Source organism: Mugil cephalus, chromosome 7, assembly GCF_022458985.1.
Source record: "Mugil cephalus isolate CIBA_MC_2020 chromosome 7, CIBA_Mcephalus_1.1, whole genome shotgun sequence".
NCBI classification, from domain to species: domain Eukaryota; kingdom Metazoa; phylum Chordata; class Actinopteri; order Mugiliformes; family Mugilidae; genus Mugil; species Mugil cephalus.
In genome coordinates, this window is record NC_061776.1 from 14,866,111 (window position 1) to 14,886,053 (window position 19,943).

General features: G+C 42.3%; 1 protein-coding gene across 5 annotated transcripts in view; it reads right to left on the bottom strand.

Moving 5' to 3' along the window:
• Positions 1-17,215, bottom strand: part of LOC125010723 (tensin-3-like) — a 30,578-nt gene extending 13,363 nt beyond the window's left edge. For 2 of the 5 annotated variants that reach the window (XM_047589497.1, XM_047589496.1), the window contains exons 1-11: positions 9,998-10,250; positions 9,740-9,790; positions 9,127-9,249; positions 8,645-8,709; positions 7,588-7,671; positions 6,214-6,326; positions 5,705-5,765; positions 5,456-5,531; positions 5,241-5,370; positions 4,923-4,988; positions 3,533-3,634 (exon numbers count right to left, since the gene is read on the bottom strand). In XM_047589497.1, coding sequence (XP_047445453.1) covers positions 3,533-3,634; positions 4,923-4,988; positions 5,241-5,370; positions 5,456-5,531; positions 5,705-5,765; positions 6,214-6,326; positions 7,588-7,671; positions 8,645-8,709; positions 9,127-9,249; positions 9,740-9,790; positions 9,998-10,147 — 1,021 coding nt within the window. In that variant the 5' untranslated portion in view covers positions 10,148-10,250. The other 3 variants (XM_047589498.1, XR_007113096.1, XM_047589499.1) reach the window with 3 other exon arrangements.
• Positions 17,216-19,943: the final 2,728 nt, after the last annotated feature.

Here is a 19,943-nt window from a genome sequence, read left to right on the forward strand (position 1 = left end):
AACTGGGAGATGATAGTAATAGGGGCAAATCAGGAGACTTCGAATAAGTTGGCCCTGCTTTTCTTTCTCTGCTGAGTAGGTGAGAGGGTTTGCACTCTACACAAGGCGGGGGGGACCTTGAGATCTCCAAATAAGGGCAGAGGAATGTAAACAAGTGAGGCGGGGCTTAGGAGAGGAGGCGGGTTGGAGGAAACCGGTAACCCGACCTCTTGCCCTGCATTACGGGACTACCCCATTGAGAGAAGGGGCAAAAGAAAAAAAAAAAAAAAGAGAACATGGAAGAAAGAGAAAGGGGCGGCCACGAGAGGATCGGTGAATGACAACAACATTCCTGCAGCTCAGGACATTTTCACACTGTAGAAAGACACTTTTTAATTAAAGCAATCTTTACCTTCCACTCTGAGCTCTGGGCAATTCTCATGAAAAGTGGCAGCAGCCAAGTTGTTTTTCTCTCACTCTCGTGTGTCATGAAATTACACGCCTGCTGTTCTCATGTACAACACTGGCAAGAAAACAGATGTGCCCTACACCCAATTACGGGGTTGAAGAATTGTTTTAAAAACAGTTTTACCTATCAAGATTACACAAAGCCATTCATGGTTCACCAAGTATGTTCTTTGACTGAGAAAATCAGTCAAAGCATTTATATCTCGCATTCATCACGCCGGCTGTTGTGGTATGGTCAGTCCCCAAATAATCCGCCAATTACAGTGCGCAGAGCACCGAAAACCGCAACTGTTCCTCAAGCTGCTCTCGTATCGCAAGAGGAGGTCTGGTTGTGTATGGCTATGCAATTACCCGTTTCCACTTCTTCTCTGCGTCTACCATCCCACACCTCCCGAATGCCAGAAATGTGAGTCAAAAGCATATGACGACGAAAGGTCCCGGTTTTCTTCCGCCAAAGCCTACGCGTACATGCCAGCGCTCTGAGAATTCTATCTCCTTAAAGTCCTCCGAGCAATTTGTGAGGGACATCGTGTACATAATGAAAACGCTCATTTTAATTTCTGTTTATGCTGGAGCTGTGTCCGAGAGGTCAGACAGAATTCAACTGTATGATAATTTTGGAGAATGTAGTTTGTGGTGCTGTTAAACTGTATTGAATTAAACGTTAAGCATATTATTATAATCATTATACACATAAAATTGACCGCATGGCTTTATACAGAAGTGTTTCAGACAAATGGATTTATATAGAATGTAATTATATAGAAATGTGTTTGTACAACACAGTACCAATCAAAAAGTACTGCAAACCACTCCCTCCAGCATGAAAACACAGTTGAATCACCAGCTCTCTCAGTTATTAAAGAAATATCTAAGACTGTTACATTAGACCTCATGAACTGGTAAGTGAGGGTACAGTTGTGAGCCTTTTCCAGGATGAGTCCACTTTGAACTGAAAATTCCAAGATCCCAATTGGAAATTTCAACAGGAAGACCCCCAGATAATGGTCGGATTTCCGACTTAGAAAGTTGGAAGACAGTTATCCAGCTCAACCTCAAGATCCAAGATGGGTTAGTGAGAGCTCTAGTAATGTGCAGTGTCTATTTGTATGCCATGACACATGGTATTGTCCAACTTTACCAGTGGACGAGGTCTGTACGTGCAAAACACCACTTAACGCATTATTATTAAATGGCTTGTCATCGATGGTTAAACCTGGCTGGTGAGCAAGCCTCACTATTGTAACTTCCTGCTCCAACTTGGTATGACGTCGTTACCAGCTTTAATTTCTGAGGTAAAACATTAAAACGGTCACAGTCAGACTAGCGATATAGTCAGTTTTGCTTTGAAGTACGGCCTACACCCAATTCAATATACATTCTTAATACATTCTTGTATTTTAAAGAAGCATTCATCCTGCACCATCTGTTTAAGTGACAAGAGAGTTTCTACACAAAACAATTTAATTATCTTTTTCAGGAAGTGACCTCCATTCTTTGGATATGGGTTACAGTTCACTACTTTAGTACCGTATCTAATTTATAATTAGGATAACAGATATTTATTGCTGTGTTTGTTTTTATGGAATTACATTTCATTACATTACATTCCTCCCTTATTCTGAAATGTAAACCATGCTAATCTGTAACGCATTGTGATGGAAGCAGAAAACTGAAAACACCCTCCACGTGGCTGTATGCTGCCACAGGCTAGCAGGAAATACCCTTTTTTGCTAATTGGGTTAACTGACCAATAAAACCTTATTAACGCCGCTATACAAAAACAACAAGTAAAACAGCCTTTTTGGGAAAAAAACAACCCTTTAAAATTCAACTCTTAACTCACACATGGGGATAAACAAACACTCTGGCCACTGAAGAAAAGTCATTGAAGTAAATGAGGTTTTCTTTTCTCAACCTTAGCACTACAGTGGCAAACGTTTTCTAGACTTCCTCCTCCTGACCATCCCCTGACTGACAGCCTGCCAGAGGAAGGCTGGTAAGTAGATGTAGAATTCCAACAAAGCTCCAAGTCTTCCCTTTCAGATGTAGTGTTTACACGAGAAAACAAGGCTGTAAATATCCCACATGAATGCTCTGCAATCAAGGCAATACGAAAAATGCTCTTTTGTTGATGCCTTTGCTTCGCTTTGATGCATTCTTACATTTGAGTGGTTGAGCTTTCATTGCGCTCCCGGCACTGTGCATAAAAGTCTATGTGAGGTATTTTAGATGAAAATATAAAAAAGGCCGCTCGTTTTCATCAAGCTGAACTTAGCTTATAAAAACACTCAATGAATGCTGGAAAAGGGTGTATCTGGGCTTTAATGCCACCACGACGTCGCTCTATTCTGGGAGGCTGTTGTGAATTCTGTGGTTGAGTGGAGAGCAACAACCACAGCTAGGACGGGACGCCGCGACAGGGTGGCTCTGAGTGTGAGTATATAAATAAATATACATATATATGTATGTGTGTGTGAGTGTGGGCGCTAGTGAGAGTGCATGTGTGTGTGTGTGGGATGGTTAAAGCATGCCTATTCATTTCATGAAACAACAAAACAGAAATCTCTTGAGAACTAACCTCTCTTCCTCTGAACCTTACATTCCCTACATACAACAACACTCCTCCCAATCCCTCACACAGAAACAACGTTCCTTTCCGTACTCATCGTGCTTCAGTCTAAAGGTAAACTTTAATTTCCTTTTCTTGCCATCATAAGAGTCTTATTTCCAAAGGCCTGCATGACTGTGTTTCAAGTTGCAAGTAAACTCCCATTACCAACGATTGCAACATTAACGGCTAGTGGTGATTGAGTGTGGATATTAATGCAATCACACCGCAGGGGCCACAGGACCAGTCACGCTGTGTTCATTTCTTAAGAGAAAACATGTGTTAGTGTATGTGTAAAACAGAAAGAGAGTACATTAAAATTGGTATTTAATGTTTAAAACATAAATCTGTCATTCATAACACTACCAGTACTATTTTTGCTCAGGATGTGTCTGATTCATTAAGAAGACCGTGGCGCTGTTATTACAAAGTCTTGTGAGTCACGTAGTGACTAATGCAGCGTAGCAACAGTACCTTCGCCATCACAGATGTTCTGGTACGAGTCCCAGCGGGTTAGAGGATCCGCTGTGTTGTAGTCCACAATAACATCTGCTCCATTTTGCCACCTGTCAGCACCTGGATACAAAAATAATGTAACTCTGTATTACTCAACCTCCGTATCTGACGTTAATATTAACAAACCTCAATATAAAACAAAAGGAAAACAGTATAAATATCAAGCTGTCAAAAATAAACAGTTTGAATATTTCCCTGATATTTCTGAGCATAATTCTCAGGTTCAAAAACCTTAAAAGAAGAGTCTGACACTTTGGCCTGATTTAGTAAGACTGAAAGTTAGCTTAGCTTCAAATACGAAACTTTAAAATAGTTAAGTTGTCATTTTTACATTTCAGATTTGGTTAATCATCTATCCTCATTATGGAATTTGGCACTTGGTTGATGTACAATACAATAATGGATTGATGGGTAGCGGGTCTGAAACCTCCCCACTCGTGTGCTAGCTGCTGCTAAACTCTAGCGAGTAGTTAGCCTTCCGATTTAGACTAAAGAAGGTTTTTATTTTATTATTTTTTATTTTGACTTGGTCATTGTTAAAATAATTTGCAAGCCAAAAAAGAGTGGCCACCCCTGGTATAGGGATTTGAATTGATTTAATTGATTGGGACAGAACTGTTTCCTCTCTGCTAACTAGCTGTTAGTTTATTTACAGTAGCTAGCCTAACAGCTGGCTAGTTCCTACATAGCTCAATATTTTCAGTAGCTAGCCTTAAAGGTAGCCAACAGCTGACTGTACCTTCATTATTACAGTAGTTAGCATATCAACCACATAGCTCCTGGTGCTAGCTTCATATTTACAATAGCTAGCCCAAAAACCGGCTAAATCCTGGAGGTAGATTCATATTCACAGTAATGTGATAGGTAAGTCTTGTTAATGTTGTAAATAAGAAGGGAATATGTGTGATTTCCAAAGTTATTTGTTCATAGCTACATCTGTTGGGGACACAAGCACTTTTGATCAAAAGATCAACATTTTCCAAAATGCAGAAATATTTTAATTACATTCCTGGCCTGTGAAGGATCACTGAACCTTAAATATGTGTTTAAAATGCAAAGAAATAAAGCACACTGTGTTACTAGACACACATACAGACCCACATAGTTTCACTCCTTCTGTGGGGTTGTGGGTCAGCACATGCTGTGTTTCTTTACCTCTCTGTCAGCACACACTTCACACTACATTTCCCCTGTGTTGCATTCCACATCCCCTCTCATCAGGGGGTAGAGAGGGACGTCCGGACCACAGCACAAAACTGGAGAAAGCACCGCGTCTGCTTTTTTCTGCTACATCTCCCCGTAGCAACTTTGAAAATAAATAAATACATAAAAAGCTGAAGGAATCTACCTGGAATCTTCTCTGGTCCCTCTGAGAACACCAGCTCCACTTTACCATAATCTGGAAATCTGGGATCTGAAATATCACCACACAAAGGAATGCAATAAATGTATGCGACTCACAACTGGAAAGATGAATGGTGCTGCAGCCAGGATTCTTGCAGTACACGTAACATGTTTTGGAAAACAAGATTATTGGTCTAGAAGTGCCAAGTCTAAATTAAAGCCAGACTGAGCCTTGCAGATGCTGAGTAGAGTGGAAGAGTTGCTGTTAACTAGCAGCAGCACGTTGAGGCCTGCCTTTAAATTTTTTTTTCTCCAGGCCTACCTTTGTTGGCAGTCTCCATGTCCTCCTTTTCAAATATCAGGTTGTAACCCTGCACTGCTCCCGTGTGGAACTGCAGTCGGAAAATAACTTCACGCTCTGAAGTTATGTCACTTTTGTGATAGCATTTAATCTACGAAAGAAGATACAAAAATACTGCTATCACTGAGGTCAGTACGATTATCGCTGAAGGTCCATCTGGTTTTGTTTTTCCCTACCATGATGTCCCCTTTGAGGAGCTGGGCCGGCTCCAGGGTGATGCATACACGGTCTCTGTGGCCTGGACCAATGTGACTTAAAGAAAAACAACGGAGGCGTCAGCCAAATTGAGCAAGAGCTTGGAGGCTTATTTACAGATGTTTACAGAATTAAAATGAGCAATAACATTCACAGAGCTTTAAAGTATCCCAAAGCATTCTTTGACGCAAACACTAACGTTCAAATAATTTCATTAGTAGGTTACTCACTAGACTCCAGATGAATACACTGCTTGCATTCCCTGATAGACCTTGATGTATGGACGGCACACTAAAGAAAAAGGAAAAAACAAATGTTTGTTACGGGTGCCTCAACGATAACATGACCTCAATAAGCCTTTTAAAATTCAAGAGCAGCTTCGCAGATTGTTTGGCTCACAAACAAAGTGTGATAAGCCGCTGCTGTGAGAGAAAAAGTTTTAAGCTCCGTGATGTGACGAAGACCTTTGTTGTTCCGGTGAACTCCAGTGAAAACAGCAATTTACACGCAAGCGCGTAAATGTGTGAATTCCCATGGTTTTACTGGGAACCTCTATCTGTCTGAGCATGTGTGTGGTGGTGGAAAAAGAGAAGCACATAAACTTCAGATAAGACTTTATTTTGTTTACTGATGTGGTTAAGGCTCAGTTCTTTTTTATTTCTCTGTCATGGTAACAGCCATTGTATTTTCATTGAGACGTGCAGCTGTGTGTAGTGGTAAACAGAATGAGTTTTTTAACCTCGAGTGGCATCAAAGTTCGGTATCCCGTGAAGGATGACGCAGTGCAGGAACAAGGGGGAGGCGTTGATCTTCATGGATCCACTTAGCAAACTGTTGAGGATCCAAACATACCTGACAGGAGAGTACAGAGGGAGACACTAACATTATACATGAAAGTATTTCCAGAAGAGAAAACATCCTAATATCTAGAGCTGGTTATGTCACATCAGTACTTTTAGTTTTAGGTTCATATAATACACTAATAAGAAAGGGAGTCTCTGAGATGCAGGTTATATTTTTATAACAGTCCGTGCAATTGAGGCTAAGACATTGTTTTGTGTGACATTCAAATTCCTGTGCCTCGAGACGCTGGTGCAAAAGCAACCTGCTAAAGGTCATTTTCAAAGGAAGCCGGAGATATGACGCTACAAACTGACGTCAAACCCAAATCAACCTTTTTCAGCACTCCCCCAATGCAGTGAATCATCCATTGTCCGCATGTGCTAGTTTTACTTCCACTTAAATGTAATAATAAACGTAATTTTGTTTCTGTTCTGTATGAAAAATGAAAGACAGGCCTATTTTAGCCAGTTCCTGGTATATGCTATACCACAACATTAATAAAACCTATGGCAGCTACGCAGCGACTGCCAGATTTTCACATGCATGACGACATAAATTCAACAAGCACTTGTTACATTTTATTAATCTCTCATGGTGGAATTTGTTCTCTGCATTTAATACATCCATTCATACACGCTTGTGCATCCTGTGTGGGTGGTTAAGTTTTCAAGGCCAAGGGATTTAACCTGTGACCTTATGGTCCAAAATCTGCTTCTCTAACCACTGGTCTGTAGCTCCCATTTGACTTCAACTTAGTGACGTTGTGGGCTAGCCAAACCTATCATTTTGTCGTCCATAGTGTGAATTTAGCATAAGCCTAAACTCTACCGACATTTTCATTCCGAGAGAATCACTACCACTGTCGTGCCTTTACCCTATATAAGAAAGCAAAAAGATCAGCAAAAGGAAAACTGCCAAAAAGAAATTACATGCAGCATCTTAAAAGATGTAATTGCTGTAAAAGTTTATCACAAATGAACACGGAAGCAAGACATCTTGGAGAAAGCAACTCCGCTCCAGAGCCATCGGTGTGAGTGTTGACAGGGCTAGGATTACTCCGGGTCACCCTGGGATCCCATTCTCATTAAAACTATCAACAGTGACTGGCTTTCAGTTAAAATACAGACAAACAGCACCCACTGTTTTGTATTGAATCAGGTGGGATCCGAATGTTTGGGCGCAGACGTGGGTCAACATGGCACCAGCCAGGAAACACATGGTTAGTTGTACGTTGCCGAACAGAAGGGCGTGCTTGTGTTTTGGGTCTTACCGCTTCTGCGAAGGTGTCATCAGGGCTGAGACCTTATCGTCGTAGTATTTCCTCATGGCGAAGCGGTCCAACGCCTGATCAGCACTTTGAGGGAGACACGATAATCACTTTAGGTAATTATGGCTCGGGAGATTATGCTTGGCTATATAATTGAATAACCCCGAGTTAAATGAAGGCAACACACACACACGCATAAGCACACATATATAATAGACAAGAGGGAAAGTAAGTGAAGAGACAGAGGGTTCCAACAGAGAGGAAGAGAATGCCAGCATTAAGTAAACACAGAGGGGGAGAGGAGGACAGAGTGTGTGCACAGCTTGGCCATTCAGGCAGACCTAAAACCAACAGGGGTTGGAGCCTTTTCACCATGGCTCTGGTCCTCTCTCATCGGCCATCTCCCTCTGACCCCCCCAAAATCTGTCCCATTGTAAATCTGTCTGATTGTTTTCCTATCTCTTCCTCTATATCCCTTTTCCACCCTTTGTCTTTCACATACACCATTCTGAGCTTGTCTCCTCAGTAAACACGCAGGAAAGCAGAGTTTGGCCAAATCAAAGGCTTACATGTGCTCGTGCGGCAATGGCTGTTATGTGCAAAATGGATCGACAGTACATAGTGGCCGTCTCTTTCTCAGAGTTCTTCGCATTTCCTGGTAATGGTCGGATAATTAGAATGGGTTTTCTTCACGGTGAATACGTTTCTGGAAACTGACACTGTGGCCAGAAGGCATCACAATAGTGAGCATGGTTCAGGGTTGATTCATGCAATTCAATATGGGATGATTCATAGCCTAAACGGTGTGGTCTCCCTTTGATTTGGATGGAGAGGATTCTTCTTTGACTCACTTTATGAATCACCTTCACCCTAAATTTAAAGGAGTTAAATGGATGAAGCGGTGGTTAGGCAATAACCTCGCTTCTACTCCACGGAACGAGCCTCCTTGGATTGTTGTGGTTTTGCTGTTCGCTGCCAAATAGTGAGTGGGTGCCCTCAGATTTGGATTAATCCTGACTTCCCTGACATTTATTGTAACATGACCCACTGTAGTGCTTACCTGGCTGATACGTCAGTGAAATGCACAAAGGATGATATTACGACACCGATTCGACCCTTGCCGCCCTAAAACAGAGACGAGACAAGAGAAGATTTAATACACATGCAGCACTTTTATTGATGATGCTTCACAAACACACTATTATTTCCAACAACTGTTGTGGAAATAATAGTGTTCCAACTGTTCCAACAACCAACTGTTGTGATTTGAATGGGTCAATTTGAAAAAAGCATTTGAATGAGATTCCCATGGCAGCTGATGGAATTTTAGCTTTCTGTCAATCAAACCTGATCGAATCTCACCAACATATCCATTATGATTAGCAGATTAGCTTTAATCGTATTCCATTTTTTTACCCTGGTTGTGGTAGATGTAGTCTCCAATCTTTACCGTTGCAGAGGAATACCAATTTTCTTAAGGACTCCTTTAAAGAAATGCGGTTAAACCTGGAGTAACTGTCAAATAACACGGAAGATGCTCACCCTGCAGTGTATTACGACCACATGTAGAGGATCAGCGTTGAGCCAGCTCTCCATGGCCTTACAGATGGTGCAGATTTTATCCAGAGGTGGAGCGTGCATGTCAGGCCAGCCTGTATCCAGGGTCTAAAAAACACCATAATACACAGTGAATACCAGGGGTGGGAAAAAATATCGATATGGAAATATATCCCGATCCTTTAGAAAGAAAAAGTCACGTTTTGGGTCCATCGTGAACGTCTCCCGCATCTAAAGCACTAAAGCTGACATTTGGAGGCACTTTGGCTTTCAAATGGAAGAAGGAACTAATAAGCTTGGACAAAAAGGAAGCAGTTTGCAAACTGTGTTTTGATCTCAGTGATCTACGTAGAATATTGCGCATTGTGACTCAAGTATCATGAGACGTATCATATCGTGAAGCCCTTGCCAATACACTCCCCTGGAGAATACCTACACCGGTGGCTCACAACTACAGGCCTCACCCTGTCCCTGGGCATTGCCAATCAATAGTATGCTGTTTACAGCAGCTGGCTAGACGGGAGTGAAAATGATGCACAGAGATACAGATATGCGCAATTTGTTGCCAACAGGAGTAGTAGATGTAGGAGTAACTTACCTTGGGGTTCATTTTCGACAGATCATGCCTCCTCTCTGACAGGTTGATAATCTGTAGAAAACGTAACACAACAAAGCGCGTGACTCAAAGTGTTCTTATTGAGATTGAGCGCAGGTGAAAGATAAGCTGTGCTGCTGAGATCAATACTTTCATGTCAATATCCCATGAAAACCCACCAGCCCTGACATCAATACTGTTTGCACTTTGACACTCCTTGTCTGCGGCCATATTTCAGGGCGAGACGGCAAGAGCACTGACCAGGTAATTATCTTCATGCTTGGACTTGAGCATCCGCGTGACGTCCTTCAGGTTGTGCGCGTAGATCTCCTCCGAGCAGCCCCGGGGGAAGGACACCGCTATGATACGCTCTGTGATGTACGTCAGGTCGAGTTCGTATCCCTCCTCCATCCTGAATCTTGGGATCTCCTGTTTGAGAACGAAACATCGAAGCAGAGATACGGGAGGATAAGGCTGCGCAATTCTCTCACACCGTTCCCATTTTAAGCACTTCACCCAAGTCAATATTTGATGATCAAAGTCCTCAGCTTTAGTCATCGTGTGGTGGTTTTCCACCGTAAATATCTTTAGAAAATGACTTCAATTCCAGATTGCGTGGCACACAGTGTCTTGTTTACACAGCTACGGCCAATAGCGTGTGACACAAATGCCGCACTGATGAAACAAAACAATGTAACAGGGACTTTTTAACATACGACAGATAACTGCTGATTATCTACGCTGCAAACGCAGCTATGGGAGAGTGCTATCAAATGCATGGAAACCGACAATCTAGTCAGTCAGTCGGCGCAAGAGTGACAAAGGAAAAAAACAACTTTCAAAGAATTCCGGTTGAAACCAGTTTGCTGTAAATCCCTGAGTGATGGCGTGTCCCTGTGACCTCATGGCCGTGAACTTCCTGCCGTGGTGGTCTAGAGGGAGGCCGCCCCCCCCCCCACGGCCAGCCCACCGCAACCCCGCAGACACATCCTTTACTCTCTTATCTAGTCATCTCTGTGCAGCCTCACAGTCGCGTCATACTCCCTGCCAACTGGAGAGCAGCGTGCTGTTGCCTGTGGATTAATCAATTACTCGACTGACAGAAAATGAAACCGGTGGACATTTTCTAAAGTAAAAATGTGCAAGCTTAAAGAGAAAGAAACAGATGCAGACTGGCTGAAAACAAATCCTAACTTAAGTTACTTCCACAGTGACACGGGGAGGAGTTATTAGTCATGAGGCAGTGTCGTAAACGTAAATCTCCATAGATTTAAGATGAGGTTGGTCAAGGACTCCTGTCTCCTTACGGCTTACAGCAGTCTATCGCTGTTATTTGAAGAAAAGTACAGTCATCCTGCATAAAGGCTGTGACGATCTGCGTCTGGACCACAGAGCTCCTCTTGAAGACAGCACGGAAAAATCCAACTGTCCATGGGTTACATGAGAGGAAATAACTCTCAAGACTATCAGATGGCAATAGTCTATCTTTGTCTAGCTATGAAGCCAGGTAGCTAGTAAGAACTCCAAACCACCATACAGAACTGGCATCTCCTGGCATCGTCTTGCTACTTCTTGTGCACGGTTTGCTAACCTTGACTAGGCTAATCAGATCGGTCTGTCTGCTTGACAAACTGCACCATGCGCTAAAAACGGCTAAAAATAGGGTGTCAGGGGTCCATTTATTGGCAACAGTGCGGTACAAACAACAAATATAGGGTCGCTGGTGCTCACCGGTGGCCCGATACTGTTGGTGAACCATCAGGTTGTTGGTTGCCAACTACTGGGAAGCACAGACATAATGACGAGACCTTGCGTATAACTGCTGTCTTTGTTGACTGGTTTGTTTTTTTCGCATACTCCAATACTCTGTTTATCTTGTGTAAATGTTAGTAGTCATTTCACTATCAGATATTTTGCTGGCCATTTTGTGTAAAACAAGTTAAGAAAAATAGTCATAAAGAAACACTCATGATAATATCATACAGCATTCAGCTTACAAGAATGTGAGAACGATTTTCATAACTTGGAAGCTAGAGCTGGAGCAAAGTTTTGCATTTTTGCGCATTACCAACCAACACACCAGTCATTCAACTAGTTCTATCACTGTGATATGTTAAATATATACCAACTGATATTAACTGATTACTGTTTGACTTTTGATACACACTCCCATACAGAGGTACATTCCTAAGGCTGCCAGAGATATCATCATCCTTCTTGAATGACCCCGATTGTTTGTTATGATTAAATGATCGGGAGTCAAGAATGTGTCCGTCAATTAAGTGTGAGATGACTCCAGGCTACAGCCCAGCCACTTTGAAGGGGCACAGCGAGGGAGCCGTAAAAGCATGGGCTGGTGTAGCCATGGCTTAAACCAACCCTCAGAGCGGAATGAAAAGAGGCCATGTGAAGAGGTCATCACTCGGGGATACTGGGCCGTGTTTTTTTGTGTGTGGAGGTGCTGGAAGCGGGGTGGGTGGGGTGTCGGGGTGGGGAGGTCCTCAGGGATTGTTGGAACTAATGGCGGGGTTAGTCTATTTCCCCTGTGACTCTGAGGAAAAACTGTTGACTAATGGGAAATTAATGAACAGACCGACCAGTACTTAGGCTCTGTGTATGTCCAGGGCAGGACCGTGGGAAGAAGGCATATATTTTGGAAGTGTCAAAGTACTGTGCTAACTAGGAATGGGAAGGGTATCTAACACTTAACCTCTGTGTGACCTGAGAGTGTGCGGGAATGGCACCTAATATGGTATTAACGAAATAGCTTGAAATTTTGGGAGCTGGAGTAAATGATATCTCAGTTTAGTAGAGTGAGACCATTTCTTCCAACGTGATTCAAAATGTGATTTGTCAGTATCTTTTTTTCCCCATCCCATCACATTTGCAGAAATGGGATTCCCTAGTTAATGTTGGAAATTAGCTTTGACTGTAAACAAACACACAGTCCATTGGACATTACTTCGGCAATTGTCAAAGTCTTTCTGTATTTATCCCCTATTAATAAACAATTGAATAAATTACATTAACACTTCCGGTCTGGCTTTGTCCAAAGGTAAAAATCCAGTCCATTCCCAAGAAAATCCAACTATAAATTAACTATTATTAGCAAGTGACTAATTTACAGTATAAAAATACACATGTTGTAGAATTTCTAAACACCTACTTGAGGTTAATTTATTTTACATGAATAACTCATGCGCAAAAACGCACTAATCAACATTTTCCGACTACAACCCCTCACTACTTCCACTCATCATTCGAACCAACGCGAGCGACTTGCCAGAACACGCACTCTAAAGATAATTGGCCTTTAATTTGCAATGACTGCTTTTGTTCCTGGTTTAAGGCACAGCATTATCTCACAAAGGCAGAATAAGTAGTGCCAAGGTGCTCAAATCCAGAGCCCACCCATGGCACCGTGTGAGGAGGGCAGGCGAGAGGAACCCGGGCAGGCAGGGAGAGATCGCTGAAAACGGGTTGCCAGGTCTCTGGCGAACAAGCTGCGACAGGTTTGCTAAGGTCAGGATGTTGGGGGATTAGGGTGTGTCTGGCTCCCCTGGGTCCAACCCCTGCAGGTAAGTGCTTGACTCGGCTGCGTCGGTGCTGTCAGCCACGTTCACACATGCACAACCATCACTTGGGACCTACTCCAGAATGCCTTTCTTTCGTCTGAACAACGCCGAAAATAATAGAATCAAACATTCCACTCGTGACAAGAAACGCAGAGAAGAGAGATTAAGAGCGCATGTTAAAGTGCTTGGATGAAGTCTGCTCCTGATTCAGGAGACACACCCTCCACCTGGCCCGCACTTATGGTAGCTTTAATTTTTTTTTTTTACAAGCAGGTGAACCACGGGGTAAAAGATGAGACAACACGGGACGGGACATAAACTGCAATAAAATGAGGCACAAAATCCAGTTAGCCAGACCCTGTGAAGGGGTTAAATCACAGCATAATCGGGCGAGCGGCGAGTGACCTCATGCTTGTTTTCATTGTTGAGTCTACTGTGGTGACAACATCTGGCAACAACCTTGCTAAGTTATCTGTCGAAAATAATAAAAGTCTCTCTCTCTCCAGAGTCACAGCAACCGAATCCATTTATGCCAAAGCTTGTCTGCGTGCTGGTTGCTACATGTCTATGGCCTCCATGGCTGCATTTTCCATTAGTGATTTCACTCATCCTCCTACAGATTGTTTTGATATATTTGTACAAACCAGCGGCGGAAGAAATGCATCACAGGCAAAAAAAAAAAAGCCTGGTTCAAAGGATGGGAGGGTGGGAAGGGTAGGGATTACAGCTTAGACCGCAACTTTTTCATTTTCATAACCAATCAATGTATCCATTCTTTTTCCGATTTGATGTTTAGTCTGTACAGTGTCAGTAATAATCTCGACCTACAATCAGATCCCAAAAAACAGTGTCCAACCTAAAGCCCCAAATGCAACGAGCATCAAATAGAGTATTGCGAAGAAGAGAAGCATCACGTCTTCATATTGAAGGCGGCTCAATCATCAAACCCTATTCTAACTCAATCTACCTGTTTAATGAATTCTCATTCAACTGAGTGGCTTGCAAAGAAAGAGATGAGAGAAACACATATGAAAGCAATCAAAGCCCCCCCCCCCCCCCCCCCAGCCCCCACCTCCCCTCCCTTCACACTCTGAAATGAAACTAAATTGCCCCTGGTGGCTCAAACATTGGGTTTACGATTGACATGTTGTGGCAACGGTGTCCGTTTTTAGACGACTTGAATCGTTTTGCAGATCCATTAAATGTGAAATGATTATTTTTATCTGGTCCAGACAGTCAAAGAGGGGCGATGAAGCTCAACCAAGCCTGGCGTACAGAAAAGGGCCTCGGTTTTGTATCTATGGAAAAATCTACACAGCGCGGTACACTAGGGTCTCTTCGGGGAACTGGACAGATTAATGATCGTCTAAGCTGTTTGTCTGCAAACCTGACTAACACCTAAAGTGCCATAAATGCTTCAGGAAGTCTGGCTGCCTGCAGGCTGGCTGCTGGATGGGAATGTTGTTGTTGTTGTTGTTGTTGTTCAACTTTAAGCATTTTTACAACATTTTGCAAATTTTCTTTTCTGAACACAAAGGCCTATTCATTCTCGTTCACGCCTCCATCAGATGAGAGGAGTCGCGGAAGCAGAACAGATTTGCTTCTTGCCCTGGTCATCTGGCTGTAGCCCCCCTGTCGGTATTTAGCCTTCACGTCTAATAGTCATATAATAACCTTGATACCATCAGCACTGCTGTTCCAGACCGCCTTGCATTCATGCTTGGCACGAGACTGTGCCTCATACTGCGGGATAACATGTCCACAGTGACACAACGGGCTGGTTTAAGGGCCCGGAGAAGGACAAGGCCACAGTTTGTTCTGGCCTTTTCCTGTCAGGGGCTCTGTGTGTTTATGCTGTGGCTTTGACACCCATTCACTGCTGAGGAACTGAAATAAACAAACCATGAGAACTATTGAAAAAAAAGCCACAGAAGTGGGAGTAGGGTATTTATAGCAGGTTTATTTTGTAACCCTGGAACTCTAGCATGTATTTGTCTTATGTTTTTATGAGATATTTTGAGGGAAATAAAAATGAGAGTTCTGACTCTAGGCAAATCTCTGCACCCTTACGGCTCCTAAAGTGCTCCCTAATTACCATTTTCTATCCCAGGGTCATAGTGGAATGCGTTCCAAAATGGATTACGTTCCCACTCTCACTCTCTCAAGTCTTCCTCTTCCTTTCCCCCTTTTCTTGCCATTCTTGCCCCTTTACTGCTTTCATTCCCAAGTCTCTGTTTGTTTAATGACTTACACATGTCAACCAAGTGGCTCTGACAAAATGAAATGCCCCAGTCTCCCATCCCACACTGGGACCTCAGGGCTGTGCATTCGGTACACAGCTCCAGGCCTCTGCCAACCCACCTGTCCAAACGACACTATCAGGACACGCATTTATTTCTGGCCGTGGCAGCCCTTTGTCACAACCTCCTGTTATCAGTCAGAAAAAATGGACACTTTTCTGACACACGTCTCCTTTTCACCTGGAGGCACAGATATTATTCATACGACTCTGAACTCAAAATAGAACAGGGAACAAAAGCTATAATTGCCAGTTCAAAACTGTTTCTCCTGTTTCGCTGGCTCTGTAATTAAAGGTAATCTTGAAAGAGTTTAGCCTACAAAATCCTCAGAACTACCTGCACGATTTATGTTGGCTGATGTGCAGCAGTGTGCAAATGCATGTGTCTGCTTTTTTTTTTTTAAGGAGAGAAAGAAATGTTCTGATATTCAAGTGAGGCAAGTTGTAGCTGCTGTGATGTAAGGACTCTTATCCGTGTCATCAACAATGGCTGCCTGAGAAACATAGCCTTAAGGCTACAAAAACGGCTGCACCGTAGCGGCAGTGGAATGGAAAAATTCATACTTCCTCTGTGATTTATCCACCGGCAGACAGTAAACAGACAACAGACAAGACAAAGGAGTTCTTTAGACTACTCGGTGCAAGTTTCCACGAGAAGGGTCCCATATGTTTCACATTACAAAACGTATTCATTGCACCGTAGCCCACAACAGCATGGAACCCCAAATTATGGCAACTGCAAAATACAATTCACTGAGGAAGACATTTAAAAGCTAAAAAAAAAAAAAAAAAGGTCAGGCCCAACTTCATGGAGTTCAGCTGAAAGGCTTTAAATAATAGTCTTTCACATAAAAGAAAAAAAAAGAAGAAGAAGAAAAAAGTCACCACAAGATCAGAGTTTTTGCTCTGTATGAATGACTCCCTTCTCTGCAGTCAGAGTTTTACTGAAAGAGCACTGGAGCACACACATACACACACTCACACACACACAGTCTACATCCCGGTTCGGGCCAAAGTAAATACAGAGACCAGTGTCCTGCTTTGCTCTTTGACTAAATGAGCAAACTCAATGAAATGTGACTGAGCAAACGGCTAAAGAGAAGAAAATGAGTTGAAAGGTGCTCTGGAGTGTGTGGAAGTCTAATCCTGCTTTTTAAGCACTGACCAGGCCGACTTTAAAACCATCCGCGCAAATGACTGACCGTAGAAAAGTTCAGACGCCTGTGCCTTACCTTTTTAAAATGAAAGGGAGCACTTATTTTCTTCTTTTCACCCCTGTGATTGCCTTGGCCAGTCAAAGCTGCTGAAAGAGAGAGTCGGGTGAAGTCCTGAGTGAAAGAGCCCTCAGCCCCGTCACACAGGCTTAGTGCGCGCTGAGAGGCTCATTCCCCTCTGCTGGAATGCGCTCTCGAGCCGATCACAGGCGCTTCTGTGCGCTTACTATATCCCAGCAGGACCCGATGCTTTTACTCGCCGTTTTCTGAGGATACCGATGATAAAATGGAAGCCCCTTGCTCGGTTCCTGAACTGCCTCTCCTGCTGTTTCTACTCACCCCCCACCCCCTGCAAACTTCCTCCAGTCCAGGATACCGCTGCAGCCGACACAAGTCCTGGCATGGGCTTGTCCTACCCCAATGCGCCGCTAAAGGCTGCCTCCCTTGTTCCCTCCCCTTTTGCTCTATACCTCCACAATCTTTCGGCCTCCTCCCTCTGACTCTCTCCATTTGTTCTCACCCTCTCCTCACACGCACACGGAGACTTCCGGCCACCCCACAAAAAAAACTCCCCCCAGAAATATGAATATCTTTAGTAAAAATCCACTGAATTAAAAGTGTAAACATTTAACACGAGAATAATTAATAACCTGGAGTGAATGACATACGTACTGCCAAATAGTGACCAGATATTTTCTTCTAGATAGGCCTATTTTGCATCACTAAGGATTTTCCATCGACCTAAAAGAGATACAGGGCAAGGACAATATAATTTTAACAAAACTATACAAAACTGCAAATTGTGACGTCCAGGCTTCTGTGTGTTTATTTCATATACATCATAAAAATGAGAACTCCAACTTAAGTGTATAAGTTGTGTTTTCATGTGTCAGGTGTGACAGAACTCAAAAAAGTTTGCAAATTGAACAGTTTCATCTGTCAGTTGGTGTCATTCACAGAAAACGCTAGTGACCGTCTAAACCCAACACAAATCCAAAAACAATTAAATAACCGGATTAAAATATCTGACTAGGTAGAAAAATTCTATTCGTACACACAAAAGACAGACAATTTATTTCACGGTTTTGTATGTACGGAAAAATACGACACCTAGAAAAGGGTGCATCTTTTCTCTTTCCGTCTGACTTTGTGTGGATGCTACCTACAAATGTCCCACCCACCTAGGCCAGACCCCCAACCCATAACAATGACACTGCTTGATGGCAGCAGCCATCCCCAGCAGGATGCAGCCTGACACAGACACACACACAAACTGTTTAGGAACAAGTAAAAAAAAAAAAAAAACACGAAAAACAGCAGAATGTGTTGACCTGGCCTCCGAATTCACCAATTCTCAAACTGATCAAGTATCTGAAGGATGCACTGGAACAAACCTGACCCACTAAGGCTGCAGTGCAAGTTGTCAAATTGGTGAACCTCAATGCTTGTGGGTAAAAACCATTCCTAAGTCTGTTTGTGCGTGTTTCCAAGCTCCTGTATCTCCTGCCCTCTGGCAGTTCATGTCCCGGATGGCTGTGTATTGCTCTTCGGAGGCATTGGGTGCTGGAGTTGATATTCTTCAGGGTTTATTATCACATTCTTGTCTAAAATTAGTTCATCCTTCAGACCTTACAAGCAGCCTGAATTCATTTCCAACTCCATGAAACATCTGTAAACCAGGGGTTCCTTTCAGAGTCTCCTCCGTTACTGGTGCACTTGTGCCATTTAGGCAGCAAAACCACCACCAGCTGTCAGTGTATGGAATTACAAGAAACAGAGAGATTTCCTGGAACTCTTCCTGCCCATTTTATCGGTTTTACTTGTCGTGTTTAACGGGTCTGTTTCTTCATAAATAAAGATTTTAAGATCTAAACGTATAATTGTTTGCAATTAATTTTTTTTTTCATTCTTCTATGCACTGAATAATTAAAATAAGCATAAAATAGAATGTAGGATAAATAATGTATGTGGAATATAATGTAGACATGTTTATTGTGATTGTTTTTTTTTCTTAAAAAAAGAAACGCAGTTTAGCATCCTTATGACTGGCAGTATGAAAAGCACAGAAGGCACAGAATAAAAGCTATAAAAAAGACAATAAAACAATTAATTATGTTGCACAAATCCATGAAAATTTCATTTTGAATAGTTAAAATATTATTGTCATCTGAGAACCTTATGTTGAACATTTGTAGTTGATATGCTTTCAATAAATAATTTCTTCATTTATCCAATCATTATGGGTTGGAGGAAGTGTAGTGTAGCGGAGGTCAGAGGTCAGATTGAGGTGGTGTCTCCAGTTCTTTCAAAGTTCGTAAGGAATTGTTTCCTGAGAGATTTTTTAATTTATTGTTTCCCCCTGTGTCTCCTCTTCTAAATGTGCCTGTCTATTCACCCATTGCAGGATTTACTGATATTGTTGTTTATCCATTTCCACTTCCACTTTGTCTCCTGGACGTTCACATATTCTCGTGCTCCTTTAATTCAGCAACACCTTGATGCAAATTTTAAACATTACAGAAAATATGTGATACAGTATTTCACAGGGCTATAGACTTTGTGTTCTGAATTTTAATTAATTAATGTTTAGGGAAATGATCTTAGTTTTTTTCACTCAAATTGATACTAAAACCAATTAAGTATTGTTACAATATTACGCTGATATATGATTTAGGATATGATTCCTATACTCAGGTCATGGTTTCTAAAAGTTGCAAAAACAGGAACAGTAACAGGTACACAATTTGACATGCTGGGTTCTAATAAGTATTAAGATGAAGCAGGTTAATCATTAAGAAATTAATTAACTGACTGGTGAATAGTCTGAATGTCAGGATTTTAGCACCAACAATTAGTCTTAGCCCAAAATCAACAGTTTAGCTCAAGCTTAAATTGTGTTTGCTGCTACTAGCTTTTTGTAGGTGCTTCTGCAGGCTGACACACGTGGCACATTGATAACTTAATGAATTATTCATAATTATGAACACAGACATGGGATGGACCAGGTGCTGCCGGACGTCAAACTTCATGTCTTGATTACTGGTAATACAATTTCTTCTTCTCTCATAGAGTGCAGCTAGTAGGAATAAAATAGGATAAGACAATAAAAAAAAGTGTAG